This window comes from Sciurus vulgaris (genome assembly GCF_902686455.1).
Source record: "Sciurus vulgaris genome assembly, chromosome: 5".
Lineage (NCBI taxonomy): Eukaryota > Metazoa > Chordata > Mammalia > Rodentia > Sciuridae > Sciurus > Sciurus vulgaris.
In genome coordinates this window covers 91574905-91601412 of record NC_136465.1, presented here as the reverse complement: position 1 = coordinate 91601412, position 26508 = coordinate 91574905, and the positions used below count along the sequence as shown (strand labels likewise).

Below are 26508 nucleotides of genomic sequence, written 5' to 3'. Positions count from 1 at the left end.
GTATGTCCCACTGGCTTACTGTTGGGGTGATCTAGAAAGCTTCCTATTTTCATGTGCAGACCACAGACTCCGGACACATTGCAAATGGTAGGATGTCTGTCAGAAGTCCTGATTTAAAAAAAAAATACAATGGCTGAAAGATTGTCAAGAAATTAAATACTTGCTAACCCTTAATGTTAAAAAGTCAGAAATACAAGAGAAAAAGCATTCCATTTGGTCTTAGTGACTTGTAAGGATGCCCTTCTACCAAACACTTCACCCATTTTGGATAAATTTTCTCTATGCCATCCATTTTCTCATAACACACAGGTAAAATTTAGCCATACTATTACAATGCAGAATCCACTGCTTCTGGATGTAGAAACAGTGCTTAATTAATGATTCACTTTGAGCAGTTTAAAAATGAGTTATTTTGCAATAGTTGAAATGATGTCCTAATAGAAATACTAGAATACAGAAAAAGAAGGAGACTTCTTTGATTCATTGTCACCTTTTCAGGGATACTCAGATTTCTTAGATAATTAATCCAGGAATTTTCTTTGGTACTAAAGTGCTCCAATTTATGGGCAAAGTGATGAAGAAAAAATGCTGTATCTTTTATATGCAGAGATGTAGTCCCATCCTGAGAGGTGTTTCTTAAAGAGTTCATAAATTAATCTCCTTCTAAATTGGCCATCTTGGTAACTACTAAATTAAATAGGATAAAGTTTTCATTTGCTATGCTACATTAAAAGTCATAAAAATATATTTTATTTAAAAAAATCTCTTATTGAAAAAATGTTAGCCTGTGACAAAGCTGTTAAGAACCAACAATTACCTCAGAAAATCTTCTTTTTCAAAAATGCTTACAGTCAAATAAGGACTAATGTATTAATTTTACTTTCTCAAATAAAATTCATATGAAATATTTATATTCATTACTTACCATTCCATCAGAGTTAATACAAAATATTAGTGTTTCTCATAAAAAGTTTCAAATGTTGAAGTCATATTATTCTATTCTAGCACATCTAAGAAGGCTTACAGATTTTCTGTATTTAAAAAAACAATCTTGAACTCCACTTGTTATAAGCCATATTCATTGTTCTGGGTTTCACAAGAAGATTTAGGAGAATTGCTATAAATCTAACTACTTACAATAAGGGACAAAATATAGCTGTACATACTGCTATAAGGAGGCAGATTTCAATCTGCTTGAATTCCAGAAAGTCTAAAATGGTATAACACAATAACGATGTTAAATGATATTTTATCATTTCTTCATATGTAATGTCTTTTCTATTAGATGCCTAAATGGCTCCATAATAATGGATTCTTGTTGGTGAAAAGGATCATTTTAAGTCTGTGGAAATGCATATCATTTAATATCTGAGAGTACAAATAAAATCAAAATTTATAAGACACTATGGAATAGAAAATATTGTATGAAAATGTGTTACAGGAAATTCACTTATTCCTATCACCTTCTCCAGGTCCTAATTTCCTCAAACCCCAAATTCTAGACTTCTATCCTCCTACATTTTCTGTCCTTCCTTTGATCATTTGTAACTAAATTCTATATTTGTTTGAATTAAACACTGCACAAAAAAATTCATTAATTATTTCTATAATTATTTCCTTATAATCTTTCTTCTACTGAGCCTTAAACTCTTGGTTTTCTGCGAGCTCTCTCCAGTCTTAGATATCTGTTAATTTCTTAATTATGTCAGGCTTTATGCTAGGAACTAGGGAATCAAAGGTGAGAAATACACAACCCTGCTTTTAAGATGAGATTGCCATTGTCTGAATGTTTATGTCCTCTACAAATTGTAGTTAACAACTCACCCTCAAAGTCATGGTATTAAGAGTTGGGAACTTTTGGGGTAATAATTAGTTCATGATGATGGAGCCCTTAGAAAAAAATGCTTATGAGATTGGCCTTGCCCTTTCCAACATGTAAGGATGCAGCTCTTTGAATCAAGAAACGGGCCCTCATCCCATGCAAAATCTGTCAGGGTCTTTGATTTTAGAGTTCCCAGCCTCCAGAACTATGAGAAAGAATGTTGTTTATAAGGTACCCATTTTATGATATTTTATTATAGCAGCCCCAACAGACTAAAACAAGTTAATAATCAATTTACTGTGATGGAAATAACATAGTCTTTCCAGAGAAGTCTTTAGAACTACAATTCACTTGAAGCATCAGGGAAAGGTTCTTTGGTGTTGGGACTCCTAAGTCAAATCCTCATGGGTTAAGGCAGCTGAGCAGTTGAAAAGTCTTAGGGTGGAGGGATACAGAAAGAAAAAAACACTTCAGGCAGAACGAAGCTGGGGGGAAAGCCAGCCTGGAAAAAGACCAGAAAGCAAGAGATAGAATAAGATATGCATGAACCTACAAATAGCTCCGTGTTAAGAGTAAACCAAAAGCCAAGACGTAATGGGTGAGTCATTTGAGGACATGAGACAAATTTGCAAAAGTATTTTATAGACCTTATATACTGGAGGAACTAAAAAACACACTGAAGAGCTAAAATCCAGTATTGAGATCATACAGGCGTCCATTCATCCATCCCTACATCTGTCCGTCCATTCATCTATCTATAAGGAAGCATGTTTTGTTGTTGTTGTTCACTGTTGTTTTCAGTAATTTAAATAAATATTTACAACATTTTTAATACAGCAAATGAACATTTTTTGAGTACCTCTAATGAGTACTACTGGAAACTTAATGTAGAATGAATTTCCTCAGCAAAGGACTGGAGCCTAAGAGATAGATTGGGAGGCTCTTATTGCAGAAAGAAAAGAAAGCTTGAAAGGTAAGAGGAAAAGATCTTAGTGATTGATTGACCATGGAGGATGAAAGAGAGGGAGAAGTCAGGTTACTTTGATATTTGTAACACAGGTGACTGGTTGCAACCAAATGAGATAGAAATAACAGGAATATAAGAAGGTTTTAGAAGAACGATGGTGAAATAAGTTGCACACTTGTGAAATCTGAACTTCCAAAGAACAACTAGAGAGGATTGTCAAAAAACATGGACGAGATCTAGGCTGGAGACACTGGTTTGGAATATATTCCTTTGTATAAGGTTTGGTGATTTGTGAGATTGAATAAAATTGTTCAGATAAGGTGAATAGAGTGAAAAAAATCAAGTGTTAAGGATTAGATCCTAAGGAATACCAATAGTTTAAGGGATGCAAAAAGGAAGATAGACCACTCTATTGCAGAAATAAGTCTAATGAGTAAGGTATGAGGAGAACCAGGGGAACATGTTTTAAGAAAAATCAAGAGTGTGAATGCTGTAGGAGGAGAGAATCATTAACAGAATCAACTGTTTCAGAAAGATGTTCATAAAAACTGGCAATTCAGAGGTCATTAGTAAATTTATAAAGTCTTCCAAAAAATATGAATTGAGAACTAAAGCATAGGAGAAGGATTCAAAATTATCATTGAAGATTGGTTTCTAACAATTTAAATCAAGATAGTAGATGGTGATTTTTAGAGTGTTTTAGTATCTAGATAGTTAATTTGTTTTAGGATAGAAGGTAATTGTGCATGCATTTAAGGACATGATTATGTGCAAATTTCTTACCTCAGCATATTTGAGGTCCTAAATAAATTTTAATCACCTGTCTGCATACTTCTTGCTATAATGTGACGTAGGATCAGCAGCAGGTTCATAGAGTCATCCTGCTCGCTCATTTTACTGGTCCTAGAATACCTCTGAATTTTAGGCTTATTCATTAATTCTTTCAAAAAATCTTGTTGAGCATTTACTATGTTTCATGCATTGGAGCTCTTAGGCTTTTTTGAATTTTCTAGTTCTTGTTTTTCTATTAAGGCCTAACTCAAACCCAGCCCCTCCTCAAATTCTTTACCCAGTGATCCCAACTTGTATTAATTCCACCTTTCTCTGGTGATTGCTATATGTATTTATCTGTTTTGTGTTGCTGATAACACCATGTGACAAACAGGATAAGTTACAAAGAAAAGAGGTTTATTTTGACTCATGATTCTGGAAGTTCAAGGTTGAAAAGCCTCTGGTTGATGATCTTGCTGAAAGAGACCCAAGGTGACATAGGCCATCACAGAAAGAGATCAGGACTGCCTGTGTTGTGTGTGACTTCTCTCACAGTGATGAGTATTCAGTCCCTAAGGTTCCACCCTGATGACCTTCTCCAACCCCAGTCACATCCCAAAGGCACTACCTCTAAACTCCACAGCTGCATTAAGTTTCCTTCTTCTTCATGTACATCACAATGAGGGAATTGGGTTTCAATACACAAACCTTTGGGGGACACATTAAACCATTTTCTAACCACAGTACTGTCTGTATTATCATCTGCCTCTAGTTTTGATTCATTTAACTCTCTGTTTTTATGTATTATTTTCAAAACTGAAAGTGTCAAAAGACAAGTGTACCTTGTTTTCTTTGTGTCCGCCACATTGTAAATGTTTGTTACATGCTAGTTGAAGGAACTTTCAATGAATACGTTATAAAAACTGAGGTATGTAATAATTTAAAACAGCTTATGATGTTTTCAAAATCATAGTCCTTCCCTTACAAAAATATGAATAACTATTGTACTTATAGTGAAATCTTCCTCAACATTAAAAAAATTTAATGGGATAATATCTGTCTTATTGAGTCGTAAGGATTAGATGAGATTTTATACACCTGTGCATATATTCATATCTATATGGAAGTATATATACATAAATGTGTGTGTGAATACATTATTTTTACAAGACTTCTACAAGTCAACAAAGATAAACTGCTCATATTGCAAATAAGTGGGAGAATAATGAATTACTCAAAAATGATGTTAGAACAATTGAATAACTGTTGGGGGAAGAATGATATTTGTTTCCTAATCAATGTACCAAAATAAAATATAAGGCCAAACTATAATTTTTTCCCCATATTTTTCTTGTTTCTCTTTTCTCCCATCTAATTGATTATCAAGCTGTCTCCCAAAGCTATTCCTACCTCTTCATCCATCATGATTAGTTCAGGCCATTGTCATTTCCCTCTTGATGTACTGTGATAGTTTTTAACATGTCTCTTTGTCTCCAATCTCTACATCTTCCAGTTCTTCAATTTCTTGCCCCAGAATAGATCTATCAAAACACAAATTATGCTGTGTCACCTTCCTGCTTAATATCTTTGTGTGACTCAACATTGTCTTCAAAATAAATACAAGGCTCTATAAGATATATCCTATTTGCTCTTCCCTGCATGGTTCACTGTTGCCTTTTGCATCAGATCCAGGAAGTGATGTAAGTACCCCTGTGTGGGGGGCACCAATACAGGATAATGGTTATTGTTAGCACTGCTCTATGAATCGCAAGAGACATCTCCCCAGCAGAAGGCACCCACTAGTTCCTCTGTCAGCCCAGGAGACCAAAGAATGTAATTCCCTTCTAATGTTCCATTCACTGTGGCCTTATTATCTTCATTTTGCCTTACACTCCTATGGAGACCCTTCTGCTTGGAAATTAGAGTGGTCAGAATATGGTGTTTTAAATACCCATCTGACAAAATAATTAATAAGCCTCCACTAGAGGATAAAGAAGAAAGAATTTGGTAGTGAAAGTGGCCACTTTTTGGAAGCACTTTAACAAATAATCTGTCTTGACTATCTGGTCTGTTTCCAGGTACATCTTTCCTTGAGGTTTTCAGAACACCTTCTGTGCTATTCTAGTTTGCTTGGAGTATCATTGACTTGGTTTTTGATTATCCCCATCATCTGATTAGGAACTCCATTAGGACAGGGATTGTGTTGGTATAGGTTTTGATTTTTAAATTTCCCAGGAACTAGAGAAAGCAGTCTTGTGTTTGTGAAGGAGGCAAAACAGAAACAAAACAAGTCTCTTCATTTCAGCTAAGATAATGTTATAAAACCTTTCAGGACCTTTGTATTAGTTCAGTGGATGAAGGCATGTGTATCCTTGATCCTGGGTATGACCACACCTAATTTTCACACTCTCCCTCACCTAAATAACTCAATTAGAGAATTGTTTTTCTTCCTTGCCTTACATAGCATAGAAATGAATCCTTCATAATGTAACCAGAGATTATCAGTATCTAAATGTATTTTACTGTGGTACTGATTCAATTAACATACTTTCTAAGGGTTAATACCAGCTACATCAATTTTATCTGAAGATACTGTAAGCTGAGTTATATTCTGAAAACAATTGACATGCCTTGGCATACTTTTTAACTTTTTGAAAAATTTTCATTTTGAACTAGAATTTTTCCATGCTCAGCCTTGAAATAAGAAGCAATTAAATTTGGAAAGGCTTAGGGAAAAACTGTTCAAATGGTTAAAACCTAGGAAAGAGTAAGAGAAATTACTTTTAAATAGTTGAAAGTCAATCTGAATAACTTACACATGATTGAACTTTAAAAGTCAGAATTTTCCATTATCAGATTTTTACTAAGTAAGCACCTCATGAGGTATTTACCAAATAAACCTGTTGTAATATTTTCTTAGAACAGTTAATTGGGGGATGGCTCAAATAAATGAAAGTGTTTGTTTTAATATTTTTTTTTTTTTTACCAGTAACTTCTGAATTGCTCGTTTGCCATTAAGAACTATCCTGGCCTTCTTTTGAAGTCTTGTAGATTTTTATGACCATTTTAGAAATGACACACTCATGAAATATATTTTGAATTTCCTTAATTCAGAGTTAAATTGCTATCATAGAAAATTTCTCAGTTATTTTATTTGTATTTACTTCACACCTCTGGGAAGATTTCAACCAAACTAGTTCTGAATATTCCAGGCCTACATAACTAGTAATGAGGTAGACTTGCTTTAAGTTATGTGTGTTTTTGTCTATTGGATCCAGATGATAGCAGTTAATGTGGTTCCTTAGACCCAAACCTTTTGGAATTTGTTGACATCCTGTTTATAATTATATATTTTGGAAACTATATATGACTAAAGGTAAAATAATATTTGTAGTTGTCTGTCCAATTCCTGCTGCCTGTCTTTTGTTGTCTCCAATTCACTTAAACACCAAATACATTGGTATATAACTGTATATGCCAAACATAATTATATGAGGTTTTGGGGGCTTACATAACAAAATATAATAGATTAGATGACTTAAATAACAGAAATTGTTCTCACAGTTTGGAAGTTAGAAGCATGATACAAGGTGTTATAATGATTGACTGTTTCCTACAGGTCTCAGTCCTTCTCTGTGTCCTCACCTAGTCTTCCCAGGGTCTGTTTGTGTCTCATCTCTTCTGCTAATAAGAACATCAGTCATATTTTATCAAGGTCCACCCAAATGACCTAAGTTACCTCTTTAAAAACCAGTTTCCAAATACAATCATATTCTGAGGTACTAGGAGTTAGGGCTTCAGCATATCATTTGCTGGAGAATACAGTTCAACCCTTAACACACATATAAAAATTATTTACCTTGTATAGACATTCACACATGTACATTATGGCATGAGTATGACATAGTATTCACATATATATGCAAATGCAAAGGAAAATAACTGTAGATTTTATATATATACATCATAAATTTAGGAATTTAAGAGAACATTCTAAGATATGCATTATAAAAGTATTATAGAATAGTCTACACTTTAACCAATAAGCTATTAATACACATATGATTTATTAATAATAATTAGGTACTAATAATGTAAAAGTGCCCAAAACACCTTTGTGAGTGTTTACTGTCAATCTAAATTTAGGAATAAGTCTGTGCCCCTGGGATGGACATCTAGGTCATCTCTAAGACCTCCTGTTGCTTAACCTCTTTAATGATGTTTGTTAAAACTTCACTGTTTTAACTGTTCAAAATTTCATGAAACTGTAGAATGAAAATTTTCCACCTGCCAGCTGTGGATCTCTGCTCTCTATACCATCACCTGTCAGTTAAACTGGTTTTCTCTCTATTCCTTCAGCACATCATACTCATACTTTGATGCATTTTGTACCACCTGAAACCTCCCTCCTCTCCTACACCTGCAAACCTTCAAGGCCAAGCCCACTCTTGTTTTTCCTTTGTCTATTCACTAAAGAGGAAAGCCTGGACATTGTCCTCCCTTAACTCCTCTGGCGCTCATGATCGTCAATTGGACTAGAAATAGCACTTACTTACATAGACATGGATTGGATAAAGACCAAGATTTATTTTATTGTTTTGTCTCTCATAACACCCATCAGTGTTCTTCTCACACAGTAGATGTGATAAGTGCTTATTAATTGATTACAACAAGGAAATTGAATTATATAAAATGAATTATCACTGTGAAGGGGTACCACAGCCTCTACACTATTGCTTTAATTCTAAGATCATGTTCATTAATTGAGGAATACAAATGAATTACATCATTCTAAGCATTTAAAATGTAAATTTAATAATCATTCTATAATATTTGCAACTTTAGCTAGTTTTTATAAATATAAATTCAGCTTTTAAACATTTCAACTTTCCTTTATACAATTAATTTTACAATTAAGTACTTAAAGACACCAGTTAGGATAGGCCAAGCCCATTACATAACATCAGTTGTCCTTTATCCTGTATCATAAGTTTTACTCCCTTTTTACTGGATCTTTCTCCTTGGCATTTAAGCCTTTGGTAACTTTTCCACAATACACCTTTTTAATAAAGTTTTCTCTATTGTTCATCTTCTACCAGCTAATGCTTTGAACTTGTGTATTCCAGCAGTTCTTAAATGATGACATACATGCAGATCACCTGGGAATCTCCTTAAAATACAAATTCTGATTAAGAAGTTATGTGCTTCTTGATTTAAAAATTGTTCCAAAACTTAGTGACACAAAACAACATTCATTTGGATAGAGCCATGCTGGGTACCTCTGACTCAGAATCTTCCACATGGCCTGCAGTCAAGGTGTTGCCCACAGCCATCATCTCCAGGTTTTCCTTGGGGAGGAACCACTTCCAAGCCCCCTCCCTTGGCTGCTGGCAGGCCTCAGATCTTGCTAGGTATTGGTCAAAGACATCCACTTTCTGTTTTGTGGACCTCTTAAGAGGATAACTTGCAGCTTAGCGGTTTGCTCAGGTGTGGGAGGGAGTACTGGATAGTTGAGAGCCAGTCTTTTTGTAATCTAATCTAAAATGTAAAATCTCATCAAATTTGCCAAACTGCATTAGAAGGCACTTACTAAATCCAGTCCATGCTCAAAGGGAGAGGTCGCATAGGACATAAATACCAGGAATTGGGAGTCATTGTGTTGCTGCTATTAAAAGTTACCTGTCTCTGTTGATTTAGAGTAGACCTTGAAATTTTACATTTCTAAGTAATTTCTGGGCAATGCCAATGCTGCTGATCCAGAATTTCACTTTGAAGAGCAAGAGTCTTAGTTCGTCTCTTCAGTTTCTTTCCTTTTATCATCCTCTATGATCACACCCACTCCGAGTAGGCTTTCTCACCCTCTCCTTCCTTGCACTGCCCTTGTGGAAGTCACCAGTGACCGCCACATTACTAACCCCACCATTAAAAAAATTGATAGTTCATTATGTCTGAACTTTTCTTTACTTGACTTCTGGAATACCAAATTTACATTTCTTCTTAGTCTATTTTGCTAGTTCCCTCTAACTATAAATGTAAGTCCACAATGAAATCCTTGAACCTCTTTTTATTACCTACAGTTACCTCCTAAATGGCATCCTCTGGGTTTTTAACTTTAAATGTCAGATGTATGCTAACTACTCAGATTTATTTCTCCTATCTGAACTTCCCTAAAATCCTAACATGTATCAAATGTCTAATGAATGCCTCAATTTGGACATCAACAATAATTTCAAACTTAAAATGTACAAAACAAATCTTTTTGCTCCTTCTCCTGACTGTCCCCACCACCCAAGTCCTACCTGGTCATGGTGCTTCTCATCCATGTTTACAAACCCAACACACAGTACCACTCTTCAATCAGTTGTTCAAGTGAAAAACCCAGAAGTCATCCTCGAGTCTTCTCTTACTCTCCTATGCAAACAGTGGTAAGTTTCATCAGTTCTACTCCTTAAGTACTACTTCAATTTTCCCATCCAAATGTCACCACTGTACTTCAATTCATTGTTACCTTTGTACAGATTTCTGCATCTGTTAACAGTTTTCAATCTTCAACCCAAGTGATCTTGCTCTACATATCTTTTTTTCACATTCTTGGTTTCGTTTATCCTGTAGCCTAAAACTTCAGCCCCATTGATTTCTCCTTCCCAAACTGCTCTCTGTTCTTAAGGAAAATAGGAACTGGGCTATGATTTCAAGCTTTTATCTGACTCCAACTCTTCATGGAAATTGTTTATCTTCCAAAACACTCTTCCTTCCCTTCTTTGCCCATCTGACTTTCACTTAGACCAGGTTTCAGCTTAAACACAACTTCTTCCTAAGGTATCATCCACCTCATAGGCCAGGTTTGGGGCACCCACAATATTGTCCATAGCATTGTATACTTGCTATTTAAATGTCATTCTATTTTATACTAGTAATTTAATTATCTTCTTCCACCTTTACTGTAAGCTCTGGGAAGATCAGATCAACAGATAGATCCAAGTATTTTGAAGCCTGAAATGTAATTTGGGGGGCCCTCTTTCAAATAAAAATACAGCACATGCATATTTATTTAAAATAAATCACAACAAAGTATAAAATTTAGGAAACTGATAAATATATAAATATATAACCTTGTGAACACACTGATAGGGGCCTTTTCCAGCAGCCCAGAGTGTAAGCTTCTTTTAAATTCTCAGTAAATCTACATTATCTTTTTCAAAGCTCTATTTCTAGTGTCAAGAATAGTGCTTAACACACAGAAGGTACTTAATAAATATTTGTAATTAATTTCTTAACTTAGTTATCTTATTATATTTTCATGAGTTATCTTGTTATATTTTCATGAAAATAGTTTTCAATAAGTTCTTTTTATGAATTAGACTTCTAAAATGTGTTTTATAATACAAAACTATTCTATAGTTATCACTTTATTTTCTGTGATCATATTTCAAAAATCTAATAATACACATTAATAGTTATATCATTGGGCTTTATGTAGAAAGTCTGTTGTACCTCTACAGAGTAAAAAAAAAGAAAGCTAGAATTTGCATCAAAATATGCAGAATAATTCTGTATGTGTCTATATTTTTTTGAAAATACAATAGAACTTTAAAATTAAATTTAAATGACTATGATATTTTTAGACAAAATCTTTTGAGAGGAAGTCATCTATTTTCTGTTGTCTTTATAGACTTTTGTAAACATTTATCTCCAAAATAATAAAGATGCCAATATTTTATGTAACCTATAAAACATATAAATTCAGCCACAAGATAGAGGCTATTTGGGCTGGGGTTGTAGCTCAGCAGTAGAGCGCTTGTCTAGCACATGTGAGGCACTGGGTTTGATCCTCAGCACCACATAAAAATAAAAATAAAGGTATTGTGTCCATCTACAACCAAATATATATATATATATATATATATATATATAGAGAGAGAGAGAGAGAGAGAGAGAGAGAGAGAGAGAGAGAGAGGCATTAGCATAGCATTAAAAAGATAAGTCACTTGGCTTCAATCTTTGATGTTCTGTTTGTTAAAATAAAGTTTAGTTAAGTTCCTTCTATAATAACACTGTAAATTTGCCAAGGATTTACTGTGCTCATATCAAGATTGTCAGGTGTGTGTTCATCTGTGTGTGTGTGTGTGTGTGTGTGTGTGTGTGTTACAAAGTACAGCCCTCTGATCAATGCGCACTCCCCCCCCATTTTCCTAAATACATCATGAAAAAAGGATGAGGTTTCCGCCTTAATTGCTTGTGCCTTTTATTCACATTCCTCTCTCAGCCAGAATTGTGAAAAGAGTGTTAGTAAAAGGCTGCACAATAGAGCTTTTCATTAGGCCTCAGCAAGGCACACAAAAGAAGGCTTTTGGAAAGAGTGAATGCATGAGTTTAATTTGCAGGTGGAGAGTAGATAAAAGGTGCTGACGCCTCTATTATTCTCTTACTTAGGTGACCCTTACCCTGTTCAGCTGATCCCAACTACCATGGCAGCTGCTGCCGCAGCAACACCAGGCTTAGGCCCACTCCAACTGCAGGTAAGTCAGGAAACAATGAGGAGGAGACAAAGGTTAAGTCAATATGGAAAACAGCTATTATCGTGTTAAAGCAAAACAAAACTGACTAGTGATATTTGTGTCACACATTTTTGTTTTTAAATTTATTTATGCTGATCCTCAACCAAACGTTGAAGTGCTGATTCTTTTCATTTTCAACCTATTTCTATACTAAAGATAACTCACTATAATTTTTTTATTCCCTGGTACAATTTAAGAAAGTGAGCTGTAGTTTTGCTTTGATTACTATGTGCTATAATTTTGTCACAGAATGGTCCCCATCATGATATAAAGAGAAAAAAAGAACCTGTAAAAGATATTCAATATTCAAACACACTTACAGACCAAGGCAACTTAACAAAAATTTTCTTTAAAATTGTTGAAGATGCCCAGGATTATGGAAGTGCTCAGTAGGTCTCTTTGTTCTCCTGCCCATCAGCTTAGATGAGCAAGTGGAGAAAAGCAAGAGCCTAAATAAACATCACTTTATCCCAGAATTCCCAAGTAACACCTATTAGCCCTGCAGAATAGATACTCCCATCCACCCAACAATATCAGTGATAACTTTACCAGGTGTCCAAAGATTTCAGAAATTAACCCTCAGTTCAAAAGAGGATTAGTAAAGTTAAAGTGAAGGTAGCTTTCATCATCTAAATCTTTGAATCAGTACCACACAAAATATTCCATAGTTTCCATTGTTGTGGACTTCATACTTATGCAATTAATGAGAATAGAAGATAATCTAATATCAGGGTTATCTCCTCTATGAAAAGTGTTTATACTCCTCAGCCCGAAAAACACAGTATGCCTGTGAAGCCAGATATAAAATAGTTGTACTTAACAAGATTAAAATGTATTCATGAAAATGCATCATCATGATAGATGATCTTCATCTATGAAGAAAATATAGTTATATATTGTAGCATCAAGAGACAGATACATCTGGTCTGCACATGGATTTGTCAGAAGCCCCGGCGGGTTTCTGAAAGACCCGTTGAGTTTCACAGGCGGGACCACCGGTGTGAAGGCAGGAGCATACTGTGTTCTACAGAGCTTAATAACATCCATTTCTATTCCACCTTTTCTATGAAAAACTGCACTCTCAGTGTCTGTTTCTTTGAGCTGGAAATACCTTGGGAAGTGTTGGAGCCATGGGGACAATAAAAGTAACGTAACATTTGTCATCCTTTGAAATGACATCTGGGAATAACTATAATACGGAAAAGTGATTGTAACAGGGAAAACTAAAAAGACTAATGGAACTTAAAGGAAGGTGGAAGAATGTCTGACAATAGATTCAAACATGGGAATAGGAGTTTTAGAGATTTAGGATGCCAGCTTTCAGAGCAAGTGAGGCTTTTCATTTCCTTTTGCCATTAGCTCAGTGGACAGAGGAAGAGAGGGTGAGGTGGAGGTATCCCCTGTGTTTCATTGTACGACTTCAGTAGAGAGTAGCTTTGTCAAACAGCAATCTAAATTTCTTTCCTATAGATATAGCATTAGAATATTTTGTTTCCCTCCTTATAGTATGTTATGAGGCATTTGTAAGATTGTAAAATATCAAAAGATGATTTCCTGTTCTTGCTTTACTTTGACATTTTATAAAAATTTGATCTGTAAATGGGATAAGGGGGGGGGGGTGAATCAGCACCACACAAAATATTCCATATTTTCCATTGTTGTGGACCTTATACATAATGCAATTGTTTGTTTTTGTCTTTGAGATGGGGTTTTGCTGAGTTGCCTAGGCTGGTCTCATACTCAATCCTCCTACTTCACCTTCTGGGAACTGAGATTATAGGCACAAATTGCTGTACCTGTCTTTTATTGTTCTTTTTATATAACTGGTTTTGTATCCATTAAAACTGATGAGTTTTAGTTATGACATCAAATAATCAACACTAATACACCAAGAAAATCAATAACTTAAAACTCACAGGAAACCATTAACTACTACTAAAATACATTCACACACGCGTGCGTACACACACACGCACAACCATACACACACATGTGCCTTTTTTCATTGACAAAAAGATTGGTATTCACATGCAAACACATTGCAGAAGCATGTCAGGGCAGACTCTGGCTCTTCTTAGGAGGGCACTCTCACCTCTCCTAGGCTATCTACACCAACTCACTTAACTGGTCATTCGTAACACTGTATTCACAGACCCCTGAACTTGACTTCAGCCTTCTTAGACCCACAAAGGATACCTGTTACAAACCTACCCAGATGGGCCAGAGAAAAGCCAACTACGATTCCTAATCAGAAAGTCTTATCTTTACCTTTACACAAAATCTACCTCCAGTTTTGTACACCTATCTTTGAGAAGTTTCATCTCAGTGGAGTATAACGTATGGACCTTGTTTAATTTTCTCCAGACTCTGCTTTTAATTATATTCTGTTAAATTTCCACTTTCCATCTCTTACCTTGAATAGATGCCAGAGCTTTCTGGTTTATTTCAGGTTTTAAGATTTAGTTCTGTGGCCAGGCACAATGGCACATGCCTGTGATCCAACCTCCTGGGGAGACTGAGGCAGGAGGATTGGAAATTCAAAGCCAGACTCAGCAACTTAGCGAGCCCTAAGCAATTCAGCAAGACCTTGTCTAAAAATGAAAAAGGGCTGGGATGTGGCTCAGTGGTTAAGGTCCCTGGCTTCAATTCCTGGTACTAAAAAAAAAAAAGAAAAAGATTCTGTTCTGCTCAAAACTTTAATTTCATATCATATTCACATCTCACTGCCTCCTATTCCCTCATTAGTCATGAATTCCAACTCTTGAGACCAGAAATAAGAGAGTGGATAACTCTTCCTTCTCCAGCTCCAACTTAGCACCTGTGGAGATGTGGATTAAGAAAAGTGTCTTTGCCACTTAGACACCTTGAAGATGATGATGATGATGAGTGCTTATTTTTGGATATTGATCAGCTTTTCCAGGTTTATTTAAAGAAGGGCAGGTAGTCCAGTCCATTCATCTGTTTCCAAACCTCTTTTCATTTGGGATATGACCATTGTGGGCCAGAAGCTGCTTAGGTAGCGAGATGTCTGCCTCTTTCTTCAACCTCAGTGCTCCTTCATGGGGAACACTGCAATTCTCTGCTTAGGTCCTCATCTGTGCCTTCTAAGACCACCACAGGTACACCAAAGTCTTGGTCCCAACTTCTAGAAAATCCCATCCTTCTTCTCAAACCCAAGCCCAGCTCTAGAAAACTCCAGAAGAAAAAAAAAAAAAGGGCACAGTTGTTTCTTAAGTTGCACATACCCCCACACCATGACATGCTATGTTTTCTTAAGAACTCTCATCGTTCTCCAAGTAGGTGAGGTTTTATGTTTTTAGCTCAATAAACAACCAGTTGAGAAACAACGTGTAAATCTTTTTTTCTGGCCTTTCCAGTGTTTATGAATTCTCTCTCCTCAATTGGGTAGGGATGGAAGAGCATCTTTCTCAAGAACCAAGCCCTCCATACTACTGTAGATCCAGTGCTCTCTCTCTTCACCTCCCTCACAAGATATCACCTGATAGATGTTGTGGGAGAAGAAAGGTAGAGTAGGGAGAATGAGAATCAGATAAGAGACATCCATCATGGATATTGATTGAATGAGGGCCAGGTCAGCCAGGTAACGAGGGGAGATGGTGGTGTGGATGCTATCTTGTGCCCATGGCTGCTATCTTATTTGGAACTATTAGAGAGTTTGTTGTTGTGGCTCGCTTACTTACTTATTTTGTTTTCTGTTGTAGCTTAATCTTTCTTATTTATCTTAAGTAGTGAGTGGTAAACTCACTAAGGCACTTCCTAAGGCAGCAGTGGGAAGGAGGAATTGGGGCAACAGCAGAAAGATCAGTTGGGGGAAGAACTGAAATAGCCTTGGCTAAGATAAAGTGATTCTCTGAATGAATCTTCATTCAATGGTAGTGGGAATAGTGTGGAAGGGAAATGTGTATTTTAAACAAAAACATGATGTTGTTTCATTCTCCTTGGGCCCAAACATAATGATTTTAACTTACATGAAGAGCCATCACAACTAATGTCATTAGCTACTGCTAGCCAGGTTTTATGGAATACTTCATTATGCTAGGCTCTATGGTTATGTTTTACAAGGATTATCTCATTTAATGATTGTTACAACATTTATGTATCAATATGTCCCTTTGACAAAAAAGAAATCTGCTTCTTCAAGTACTGGAGATTTTATCTTAAACTTTTGAGACATTGCCTCTCTTAAGACATTTGCTAACTCAGTAACTGGCTAACAAAATTATAACAATAATGCTGATTAATTGGCACTAATACAAATATACTATGTGCTTTGCAGTACTAAAAGGATCAGCAGGAATTATAATGACAGCTGTCTACTTCAGATTCAGAATTTTCCATTTCATGCCTCTTTACGCAGATATATGTTAATTCAAATACTTTTTTTAACACCTAGATCTAATAAAGCGCATTATGAACGTACTTCTACTCATGGTTGATTTTGTTTACCTACCATTTGTGTTTTCTTTTGAAATAGTCTTTCACATATGATTCTTCACACTTGGATAATATTATGATAAGTAAAATAAGAAACTTTACTAGAGAAAGAATAGAGCCAAGTTTACAAGACAAGCAAAATGACATGCTTTAAATAATACCACTCTTTATTTCTTAACTATTAATTTATATCCCTGGAGATGCCATGTAATAAAAAATACTTCCTATGAAAGATTTACCTTACCATGTGCTTTTGGAAACAGTTCAAATATTTAAACATTGTCATATATATATTTTATTTTTGATAGAGGAAACGATTTAATCTAGAATATGTATATAAATAGTGCAAATTAGCATGTTGTGCTATTTTATTTATTTCTTTTATAACAAATCTGACTTCATCTCATGCCTTTAAGACCTTCCTAAGCTTCTAACCCACATAGCAAAGTGCTTGTTGGCTATCAAGAGGAAATTCACAGATGCTTAGAAAGACTATAAATACAATTCAAAGTGTATCTCACCAGTTATTATTCTCCCTCTGCCCACACCTGCTTATTCTCTGGTCTTGTGAATGGCTTCATTCCATCTATCTCTCAGCTCAGAAATAAGAGTGCTATCCTTAACTTCTCTTTCTCCCTTTTCCCCCTTTGTTAATTCACTATTTGTACTTCTACTAAATATATCAGGAATCCATCTACTTCTTCCCATCATAACTGTCACTCTGCTAGGTCAGGATACCCTTAAAAGTCACCACACAAGCCTTCATTGGTCTTTCTGTCTTGATCTTGCCCATTCAGTACATTCTGTACTATGTTAGAATGTTTCTGACTTAAAAAATAAAATAAAATCTGGTCATGTCTTCCTACTGTTTAAAGACCTTACATCCCTCTCATATTTTCAAGTTCTTTCTCCACTCTTGGATCTTTATAAGTGATGTTTCCTCTTCCTGGACATCATCATGCACCATCTTTAACAAACCACCTCCTACTTATCCCTAAGTTCATGTAAAAATATCACCTTTTGGGGGAGGAAAACTGTAATGATACCATTTCTAGATTAATGTAGATTCTGTGTGTCTCAAGAGCACACTGTATTTCCCTTTTTAAAGCATTTGTAGGACATGCTTTAAATCCTACTTTCTTGCTACTGCCAGATAGCAAAACCCATGAAGTTAGTGACTCACCATTGTTTGCACTTAACCAAGCGTTTGAAATATTTTATGGACTCAATAAATAAATGTTAATTAAAGGATGAAGAATGAATCTTAGCATTATACTTACAAGAAATTATTTTTCACAAATAGCTATCCTGGTGTATAATGATGAAATTAAGCTCAATATTAACAATTAGTTTTTTATACAAATTAATCCTCATCCTTTTGAAATAGACAATAGCAGAAATTCAAAAATCAAAGGCATCCTTGGCTCATACAAGAAGAAAAATAATGTTTGAATTCACTTCAAAAAATAGTGTTGAAACTTTATAAAAAATGATTCTTATTTAATTAAATAAGAAGAAATTTATAAAAGAACTCTCTGTGTCTAGCACCATCTTTGGCACTGCAGTATTTACAAAACATAGATTTTTTTTTTTATAACCATTTTTCTTCACACAGTCTTACTTAGTCTGTTCCAGCTACACTGGTCTATTTTCTGTCCCCTGACTTAGCAAGGTATGCTTACCTGAGAGTTTTGCAGTGGCTATTCCTTCTACCTGAAAACTCTTCCCTCTGCCTAGAAAGCTTACACTCCTATTTCATTCAAGTATCTGCTCTGATATCCTCTTTTGATGCCTACCTAACCAACACATTTAAATCATAAAATAACCTTCCAGGAGATACCACACTTCCAACTCCTCTGTTCTGCCTTTTGTCGATAGCACTAGCCATTTCTACACTCAGTATCTAACCTACTCATTATGTTCCTTATGTATTGTCTGTCTGATCCAGACATACTGCCTAGCAGGACAGGATTATCATTTTTGTTATTTTTTTTAATAATGTATCTCAGCACCAGAAGGATGCCTAGCAAGAAGCAGATACTCAGTACGTTTATATAAAATGAAACTGTCATGTCACCATTATTAGGTCATGGTAATTTTTAATAAAATAAAGCAGTATATGGTTAATTTCTGGAGCAGATTCCAAATTAACTGTCAGGGAACTTTGTTTTCTTAGCCCCTATTGGAAGATTCTTACCATATGAGAAATCCCCAGCTCTATCTTCTTTTTACCTTATGATAACCATGGGCTGTTGCATAAAGAATGTTTTTTATTTTCACTTATTACTGTTCTCTAGTTCTTTTTAAGTATTTACAAGTAAAAGGCCAAACATTGCAATATCCAGTTATTCCTACATTAGATGTTAGCCTATGTACAGGCACATAGAAGAATATCTGCTACTACAGGTGTTTTTATTTGATGCAGTACGGTTCATCTTGTTACTTCCGGGTAATACTGAAGTAAATTATTTCCAAATAATTAGAGGATATAGTTATCAAACAGTAACTAGTCAATTAATAATCTCAGATCCTGAGTTTACTGTGTTCTCTGTCTTTCTCCCTTTTCCTTAAACTCTCTTCCTCTTCTCTCTTTTTTTTCCAAGAGCAAATTATGATTTTGATATTTGTTCTCATGATATTGTTTCTTTTTAAAGAATGGTGATTTATTTATATACAAAACTAGAAGAGGGATTTATTTATATACAAAACTAATCCAGCTTAAATTCTATATTAAAAATGAGTATTGCTATTCATACAAAATAAAGTCATACTTTGGACATTTGTGACTAGATGAAATCAGCTAAGTGAATTGTCTGCTTCTAATTAATAAAGTCTCAATAGTCATCCATTTATTTCTCGTCTTAATTTTTGTTAATTTGCATTTTACTTAATGAACATCATGAATCTTTTATTAGTAATAGTTGTGCTATAGTATCCTATTTCTATTTTTTTAGCGAGGCTTCTAAGATTTGAAATTAGAAGAAAATATTTATCCACTTAATTCTCACTTTATAAACACTGTATTTGTCTTGGCCAAAAGATGGTTGCCACCTGTTCTACCTATAGGAAGCCAAAAATGTCGAGTCCAACCAATGATTAATAATGATAAGCAGAAGGAAAAAAGATTGAAATTCTTCCTGGACAGTCATATTTTACTCAAAATAAGCAAGTAGCATTCAATCATGAATTTCTGTTGAATTAATTAAACTTTAAAAATAATTTTAATAGAATTTATTCTTAAAATCATAATAATATTTTTGGAATAAAGGCTTAAAATTCCAAGTTGTCAAAAATGAAATCAAATGTGCTGCAGCAACTACTAACATCTGAACATGCATTCTCTTGGGTAGAGAGAGTGGTCAATGATGTGTAATCGTGTTAAGAAAATGAATCATATAAGACATCAGCTGAAATCAATTTCCACAATCATTAAATGTATGTAGAAGTCATGGTAGAAATGGCTTAAGCTTCTGTCTGACAGAGTGACATCAGGGTAGATATGGATAAAAACTGAAGTTCATTCTTTTTAGTCAAACTCCTGCCAGTCTCTGAAAAAGGTCCATAATCATGACAGTACACTAATATCTGCTTCTTATTTCCAAACACTGTGAGTGACTGAGCATGGCTTAAGTGTTTGGCCAAGAGAAACCTCCAGAAAATCAATAAGAAGAATAACCATATGGAAAGATCTAGATGCCATCTACATGCTATCTAGATCTTGCTAGATCTTGTTACTGAAAGAATTGCAAGGAAGAGTATGTTTAAATATTCTTCTTTACCTACCAAAAAGCATGCTACTCAGATTAAGTTTTAGATCACAGTCATTTCCATACAGGGTAAAAAATGATCAACTGTTTCTCATTTCAGTTGCAGCCCTGCTGGGCTATTTGCTGTTGGACTTCTGTCTGCATGAGTAAATTTTCTTGCAGGTTAAAAGACCGAATTCCTTCTTTTCCTCTCTCTTCGACCCTGAGCCTGCAGGGCAGACAGACAGAAGCACACATATGATTAATACAGCACAGCTGCAAGAGTGAGTCATTTGCATATGTATTAATAGAGACCAAAAAAAACCCAACAACAATTAAATTATATACAGAGACATTCTGCATACTAAAGAACATATGCAAATAGGCCTGAAAAAGTGCAGCCAACATTTTCTCTGACTTTTCCAAGCCCATATGGGCTAGAGTCAGAGCCCAGCAGTTTTCCAGAATCCCCTTTAAGGAAGAACCTGTTAGGAGCTTCTTCCATAGTTATTACCACCCCTAGGGTTCCCAGGAGATGTTTGACATTTGGACAATGGAGATGTTACAGCCAGTGTCTTTTCATGCTATTCTGTACTTTTTTGCTTTCTGTAGTTTCCTGGTGTCATATTACCTGAGAATAAAAATACCAGTTCATGTGCTTTTCCAGTGCCCATTTTCACTCTAATGACCAATCAAATACATAGTAAACGTTAAAATTATATTTGAAATTTGAGCATTGCCTGCACTAAAGTAATATGACTACTAGTCAGTGCCAGGTTTTCTGGTCGCAACTCAATGCCTGTTTCTTGATAGCATCCTGTGTTCTCTTAATCAAAACATATTTAGGTGACTCTAAAATGTTTCTGGACTAAGTAATGTACTTAAAAGGATTGCTAGGCTCAAGGCCAACAATAGACATAATTCTAGGAACAATACCAATTTATCGTAATTATAAAAATAATACAGTTTTTATTTTATCAAGAAAAACAGAACTGTTCAATTTTCTAGTTTTGGCTATGAATAAGAAGAGAGAACTAATATTCTTCTACTTCACAGATTATGTTTATCTTAGAAATTTGCTCTTCAGCCCAGTTGTTGGTTTAGTTCATGTTACTAGTATAATTTAGTCAAGAAATGTTTTATGAAGACAAATTCCACCTTGGGAGGGAAGTTTTACAGAAGTAAAAATTTTACCTTAATGGGACCAATAACCCAAATAAGAACAGATGTCCCTTAAGAGGAACAAATGCAGTTTTGTTGTTGTTGGTATGACAAAACTGTTGAATATGACCTGTGAATATTATCCCTTATTAGTATGGTTCAAAGCACTTGACTGGAGCCTGTAAATTGCATTACATACGACTGGTAAACATAGGGTAGAAATCTTCTTAATTATATACAAAATTTTCATCTCTTAGAAGATAATTAGAAGGAAAATAACATAAAGACTAGAGCAAATTTTTATTGTGTTACTGTGTTATCTTTAGATTAATATTTTAAGAGGCACTTTTCTGTAGAAAGAGGTAATGTAACATTAGTACTTACCCATGCACAACCTGCAGTCATCCATGCCTTAAACCATGGTGCTGTTGCCTACTAGCTCTGTGACTTGGGCAAGTTACCTTACCTTTTCATGTCTCATTTTCTTGTCTATAAAATGTGGATATAAATGATATCATTCAGTGAAGATTAAATGAGATAATATATACAAAGTGCTGAGAACAATAAAAGTATCAATTGTCATTTATTAAATACTATGAGCTGAGCAAGAATAAGTGCTTCATACTATTAGCTGATTTAATAGGTCTTATTAGCTGGTATTAATATTATTTTTTATTGTTTAAAAAAAAATCTTGAAGGCCAGGGATTTAGCTCAGTGATGTAGCACTAGCCTGGAATGTACAAGGCCAAGATTTTGATCCCCTAGCATCATGAAGAAGAAGAAGAAGAAGAAGAAGAAGGAGGAGGAGGAGGAGGAGGAGGAGAGGGAGAGGGACAGGGAGAGGGACAGGGACAGGGACAGGGACAGGGACAGGGAGGGGGGGAGGGACAGGGACAGGGAGAGGGAGAGGGACAGGGAGAGGGAGAGGGAGAGGGAGAGAGAGAGGGAGAAATAGCAGCAGCTGCGGCCTCTTTGAAAATTTGGGCATTTGGACATGGAAAGTTTTTTTATGTGGATTTATTTTACAGTGCAGCATCTAAAGTACGTTCATAAAACTGAGGCAAAATATTTTAGATATAAGGAAATTATTTGATTCCATTATGTAGTATAATATAAAGGTCTATCATAAGGATCTATGTGAGGCAATTCATTTACTTATCAAAAAGCAATCTGGTTAGTTACTTGGAATGTAGTTTTCCATATTTTGCTATTGCTTACTGTTTATTTAAATATTTGTATCTATAAAATGATAGTAATGCTTCATGTCCAGTCCTATGTTTCCATACCAATAATGCAAATGAATACTTTTATGTATTATCTTTAGCAATTCTAAATACATACCATATAAAGTCTAAAGTAATTTTTACATGGGTACTTTTACTGTAATATGTATTTTTAAATTAAAAAAGTTTTCTGGTATTACCATTTAAAAATAATTATTTTCTAGATATATTAGTAGACTCATACACTCTGCCATGTCTCTACTCCTATGCCTTCATTACCTATAACAAAATGATTTTTCAAGCTGAGAAAACTTATAAGCTTTTCATTATATTCATTATTTACTTTGAGAAAAGAGTTTCACTTCAAACCTTAATGTGAAAGTGAATTAATTATTTTTATAGACCCATAATGTCCTGGAAATTTTTTTTACTCAGCAAATATTTTGTCAGCTATTGGGCTAAATACCATAAGGAATACAAAGATGAATCATTCAAGGATCCCCTGGTAGATCATAGAGGAACTTGGAATTTAAGAAAGCAGATAAAGCATAAGAGTTAAGAGAAACCCGTAATAACCTACCATCCTAATATGAGTATCTGAAATGGAAAAGACATCAGAGATAAAAAGAGTTGTTTCAAACTATTCACTGGAGGTTGGGAGTCTTCATCCCCAAACAGTATCATCCATGCCTATTGGTTTTATGTATCAAGTTCTATGGGTTAAAATTGTTCAAATTAAAGATTCACTTGCTTAAAAATCTTAAGCCATTCTTCTATTCCAACTCCTTAATTTTATAGATGAGGCAGTTTAGACTCTTAAGTAGTGACCTGGATAAACCAGATATTAACAGATGTGTGCCTAAAAGTCTAACAACTAAAAGTTAAATCTGGCTTCTTCCCATTTGGCCATGATATCCTTAAAAATAAATGCATACATTTGTATATATTATGTTTAAGTTGTTTTTGATAATGGAGGGAGGGAAAAATTGCCAATTTTACTCTCAGACCATTAAATTAAGGAAGGAGGAATAAAACAATGGTTAGGATTTGCATATTGGTAACAATGGCAACCTTCTGAATTGCTTTCATTTTGCTGAGTTCAGTGATTGTGCTCCGTGAATTAATTCTTTTGTGGAAAGCTATTGAAAGATCAAGGAATTTAAAAAACAAAACAACAGAGAAGCATGCTGGTTCATATCTATTTGTACATAGAAGGTTCAAAGTGAGATTGTTTACATCACAAATCTTTTTGGTATTTTATTTGCTTCTCAGAAGAAAGATAGTATTCAAAGATGATTATATAATCATGCAGATACTATTTTGTAGTCATGAATGAACTGTTCTGACAGAAGGACCAAGAAGAAAAACCACATTACAATTTTGGGCTGTCTTTGGTTGGCAAGTATCTTCACAAGACTTGAAAATAGAGCCCTATTCGATTCCTCCAGAAAAAAAAAAAAAAAAAAAAAAGCTTAAGCCCAGCACATTTCAACTTTTCTGTTTCCTGTGGAAGTCTCTCAGTATTGTCCTGCCAAACCAAGAGCATGAAAAGAAGGGGGGGCTTTGTGAATGAATGCCAGTTATTCCATCTTTCTTAAACCTTGACCTTTCCCTTAATGCCATACTCCTTATCCAATTGCTCCTTGGATGAAGGAAGTAGGCAGGAAGAGATGGAGGAGCAATTCAAAATAAGCTCCTAAAGGATTTGTTAAAATAAGCATTGGGCCAGCTAATTAATGCCTCTAACATGAAAATTGTAACAATATTCTCTTTTGCTTTCCCCATTATCAGAACTCATTCAACATGTAATAAAGAATAACAGTGGTAGTGACATGATGACTTCCTTTTTGGAATAAGGCAGAATTACAGAAAACATTGTTCCCCCAATTAGTAGTCACTGCCTTAAGATAACAGATGTTTACATCTAAAATTTGGCTATCCAGATTCAGTATCCTTTATCTGAATAGTGGGTAACCAGAAGAGTTTCAGATTTTAGATTTTTTTTTTTTGCACTTTAAAATATTTGCATACATATAGTGAGATATCTTGTTGCTAGAACCCAAGTTTAAACACAAAATTCATTTATGCTGCATAAACACTTTATATACATAGCCCGTAAGTAACTTAATATGATATTGTTAATAATCTTCTGTATGAAACCTCTTTTCATGTGTGGAATTTTCCTCTTTTGATGTCATGTCAGTGCTCAGACGTTTCAGATTTGGGAGTATTTCAGATTTCAGATTTTCACATTAGGAACCCTTGACCTGTTTTCTACTGTCTAACTCCTACCACTGTAAATATTGTGCTCCAAGTATTTTTCAGATGACTTGTTTTCCACAGTGTTTAGTTCTTTGGTTTTCAAAGAATTTTCAATTGTTACTAATAGTATAGCTAAAACATTTGGTTAACATCTGAAAGATAAGCAAAGAAATATGGCCAAACAATTAAAAGAAAAAAAAAAGCAAGGGCACTCATATGCTCATCATTTTTATTCTCATCTTGATTTGGTTCATCCCTTGTCTGGTTACTACCAGAGCAATTTTAAGTTTGAATGTTTTAGTGTCACTGTGGACTCAAGGTAGCAGTAAATATGGTGTCAAAGTATGAAATATCTATTTTTTATAGATTCAATATTTTCGTTGTAACCTATTAGTAATATACAGTTAAATTGGGATAGGAACTAGTTGGATGGCTAAGAGGTCTCAAACTTTTTTTTTTCCTTTATAACGTGTTTGCCCAAATTAAGCATTACAAATGTTAAAATAAAACTGACAGGTAATAATATCTAAGTGGTTTGTATAATGTAATGGGTTATGAGTCAAGCCCTAGAATAAGACAAACCTTTGTGTATGTATTTGGTCAGGATATTTGACTACCTCTTAATCTTAGTTTCTTCACCAATAAAATGGAATAATCATATTCCTGTTTGATAAAGCTGTCATGGAGATTAAATGAATGGAACATACAAAGTACTTAGTATAGCAGAAGCATTCAGCCATCATTAGCTGTTAATATTCTCATCATTATCTCCCATATTCAAGAGTTTTAAACTGTCAGGAGTGAAACTAACATATTCTTCCAAGATAGCAAATAATTTTCTTGGATTGAAATATAGAGCTTACATTCTGTAGTACAAAGGTATATGGCAAATAGAGAAATCCATCCTAATTAAAATTTGTGTTGAGTACCTTTTCTGGGGGAGCCAAGAATCTTCATTTTAATGTAAGCAAAGATCCTTTTCTTCTACATGTCAGATTACAAGAAATGTTTCAATTCTTTCCAAAAGGCAATATAACGTGTTTTTATATTTCTTTCCTTCTATAAAAATTATTAGAGCTTTGCTTTTGTGACATTGACCAGTAATTGTGAAAGGGACATACTTGTCTGTTTGAAGGGATGGTCCTTGTATTTATTGTAAAGTTGTAGTATTTCGGTATAATGAAGAACATTTTACAGCAAGAATGGATAGTTAGGGCATTATAAAGGCAGCCAAAGTAGTTGCCTAATTGTGATGATCTTTCCTAACCTACTGTGGTGCTTAGCAAATATAGGAGTGAATTAAGGGCTCTAATCCCAACCTATAAATATCGTCTCAGGTCCTCTTCAGTCCTTTAGTCTGCTCAAGATTCAAGTTTTCTAATTTTAAAAATGCATGTAAGTATAGCTGTCTTACCAGTATCTCATAGAGAAATGGATAAAATGTGGTAAAAGAAACATTAATGAAAGTAATGTGTCAGAAATCCTCAGAAGGAAACCTTGTACTTTGCAAGTAGACTTTCTTGATTCATAGATATGTTTATT

At 34.7% G+C, this 26508-nt stretch overlaps 1 protein-coding gene across 16 annotated transcripts in view; it reads left to right on the top strand.

Annotated features, from left to right (window-relative positions):
• The window catches only part of SOX5 (SRY-box transcription factor 5), a 955660-nt gene that overhangs the window by 841152 nt on the left and 88000 nt on the right, over positions 1–26508 (top strand). For all 16 annotated transcript variants that reach the window (XM_079142036.1, XM_079142038.1, XM_079142034.1 and 13 more), the window contains one exon: positions 11994–12079. In XM_079142036.1, coding sequence (XP_078998162.1) covers positions 11994–12079 — 86 coding nt within the window. The remainder of the gene's footprint in view (positions 1–11993; positions 12080–26508) is intronic.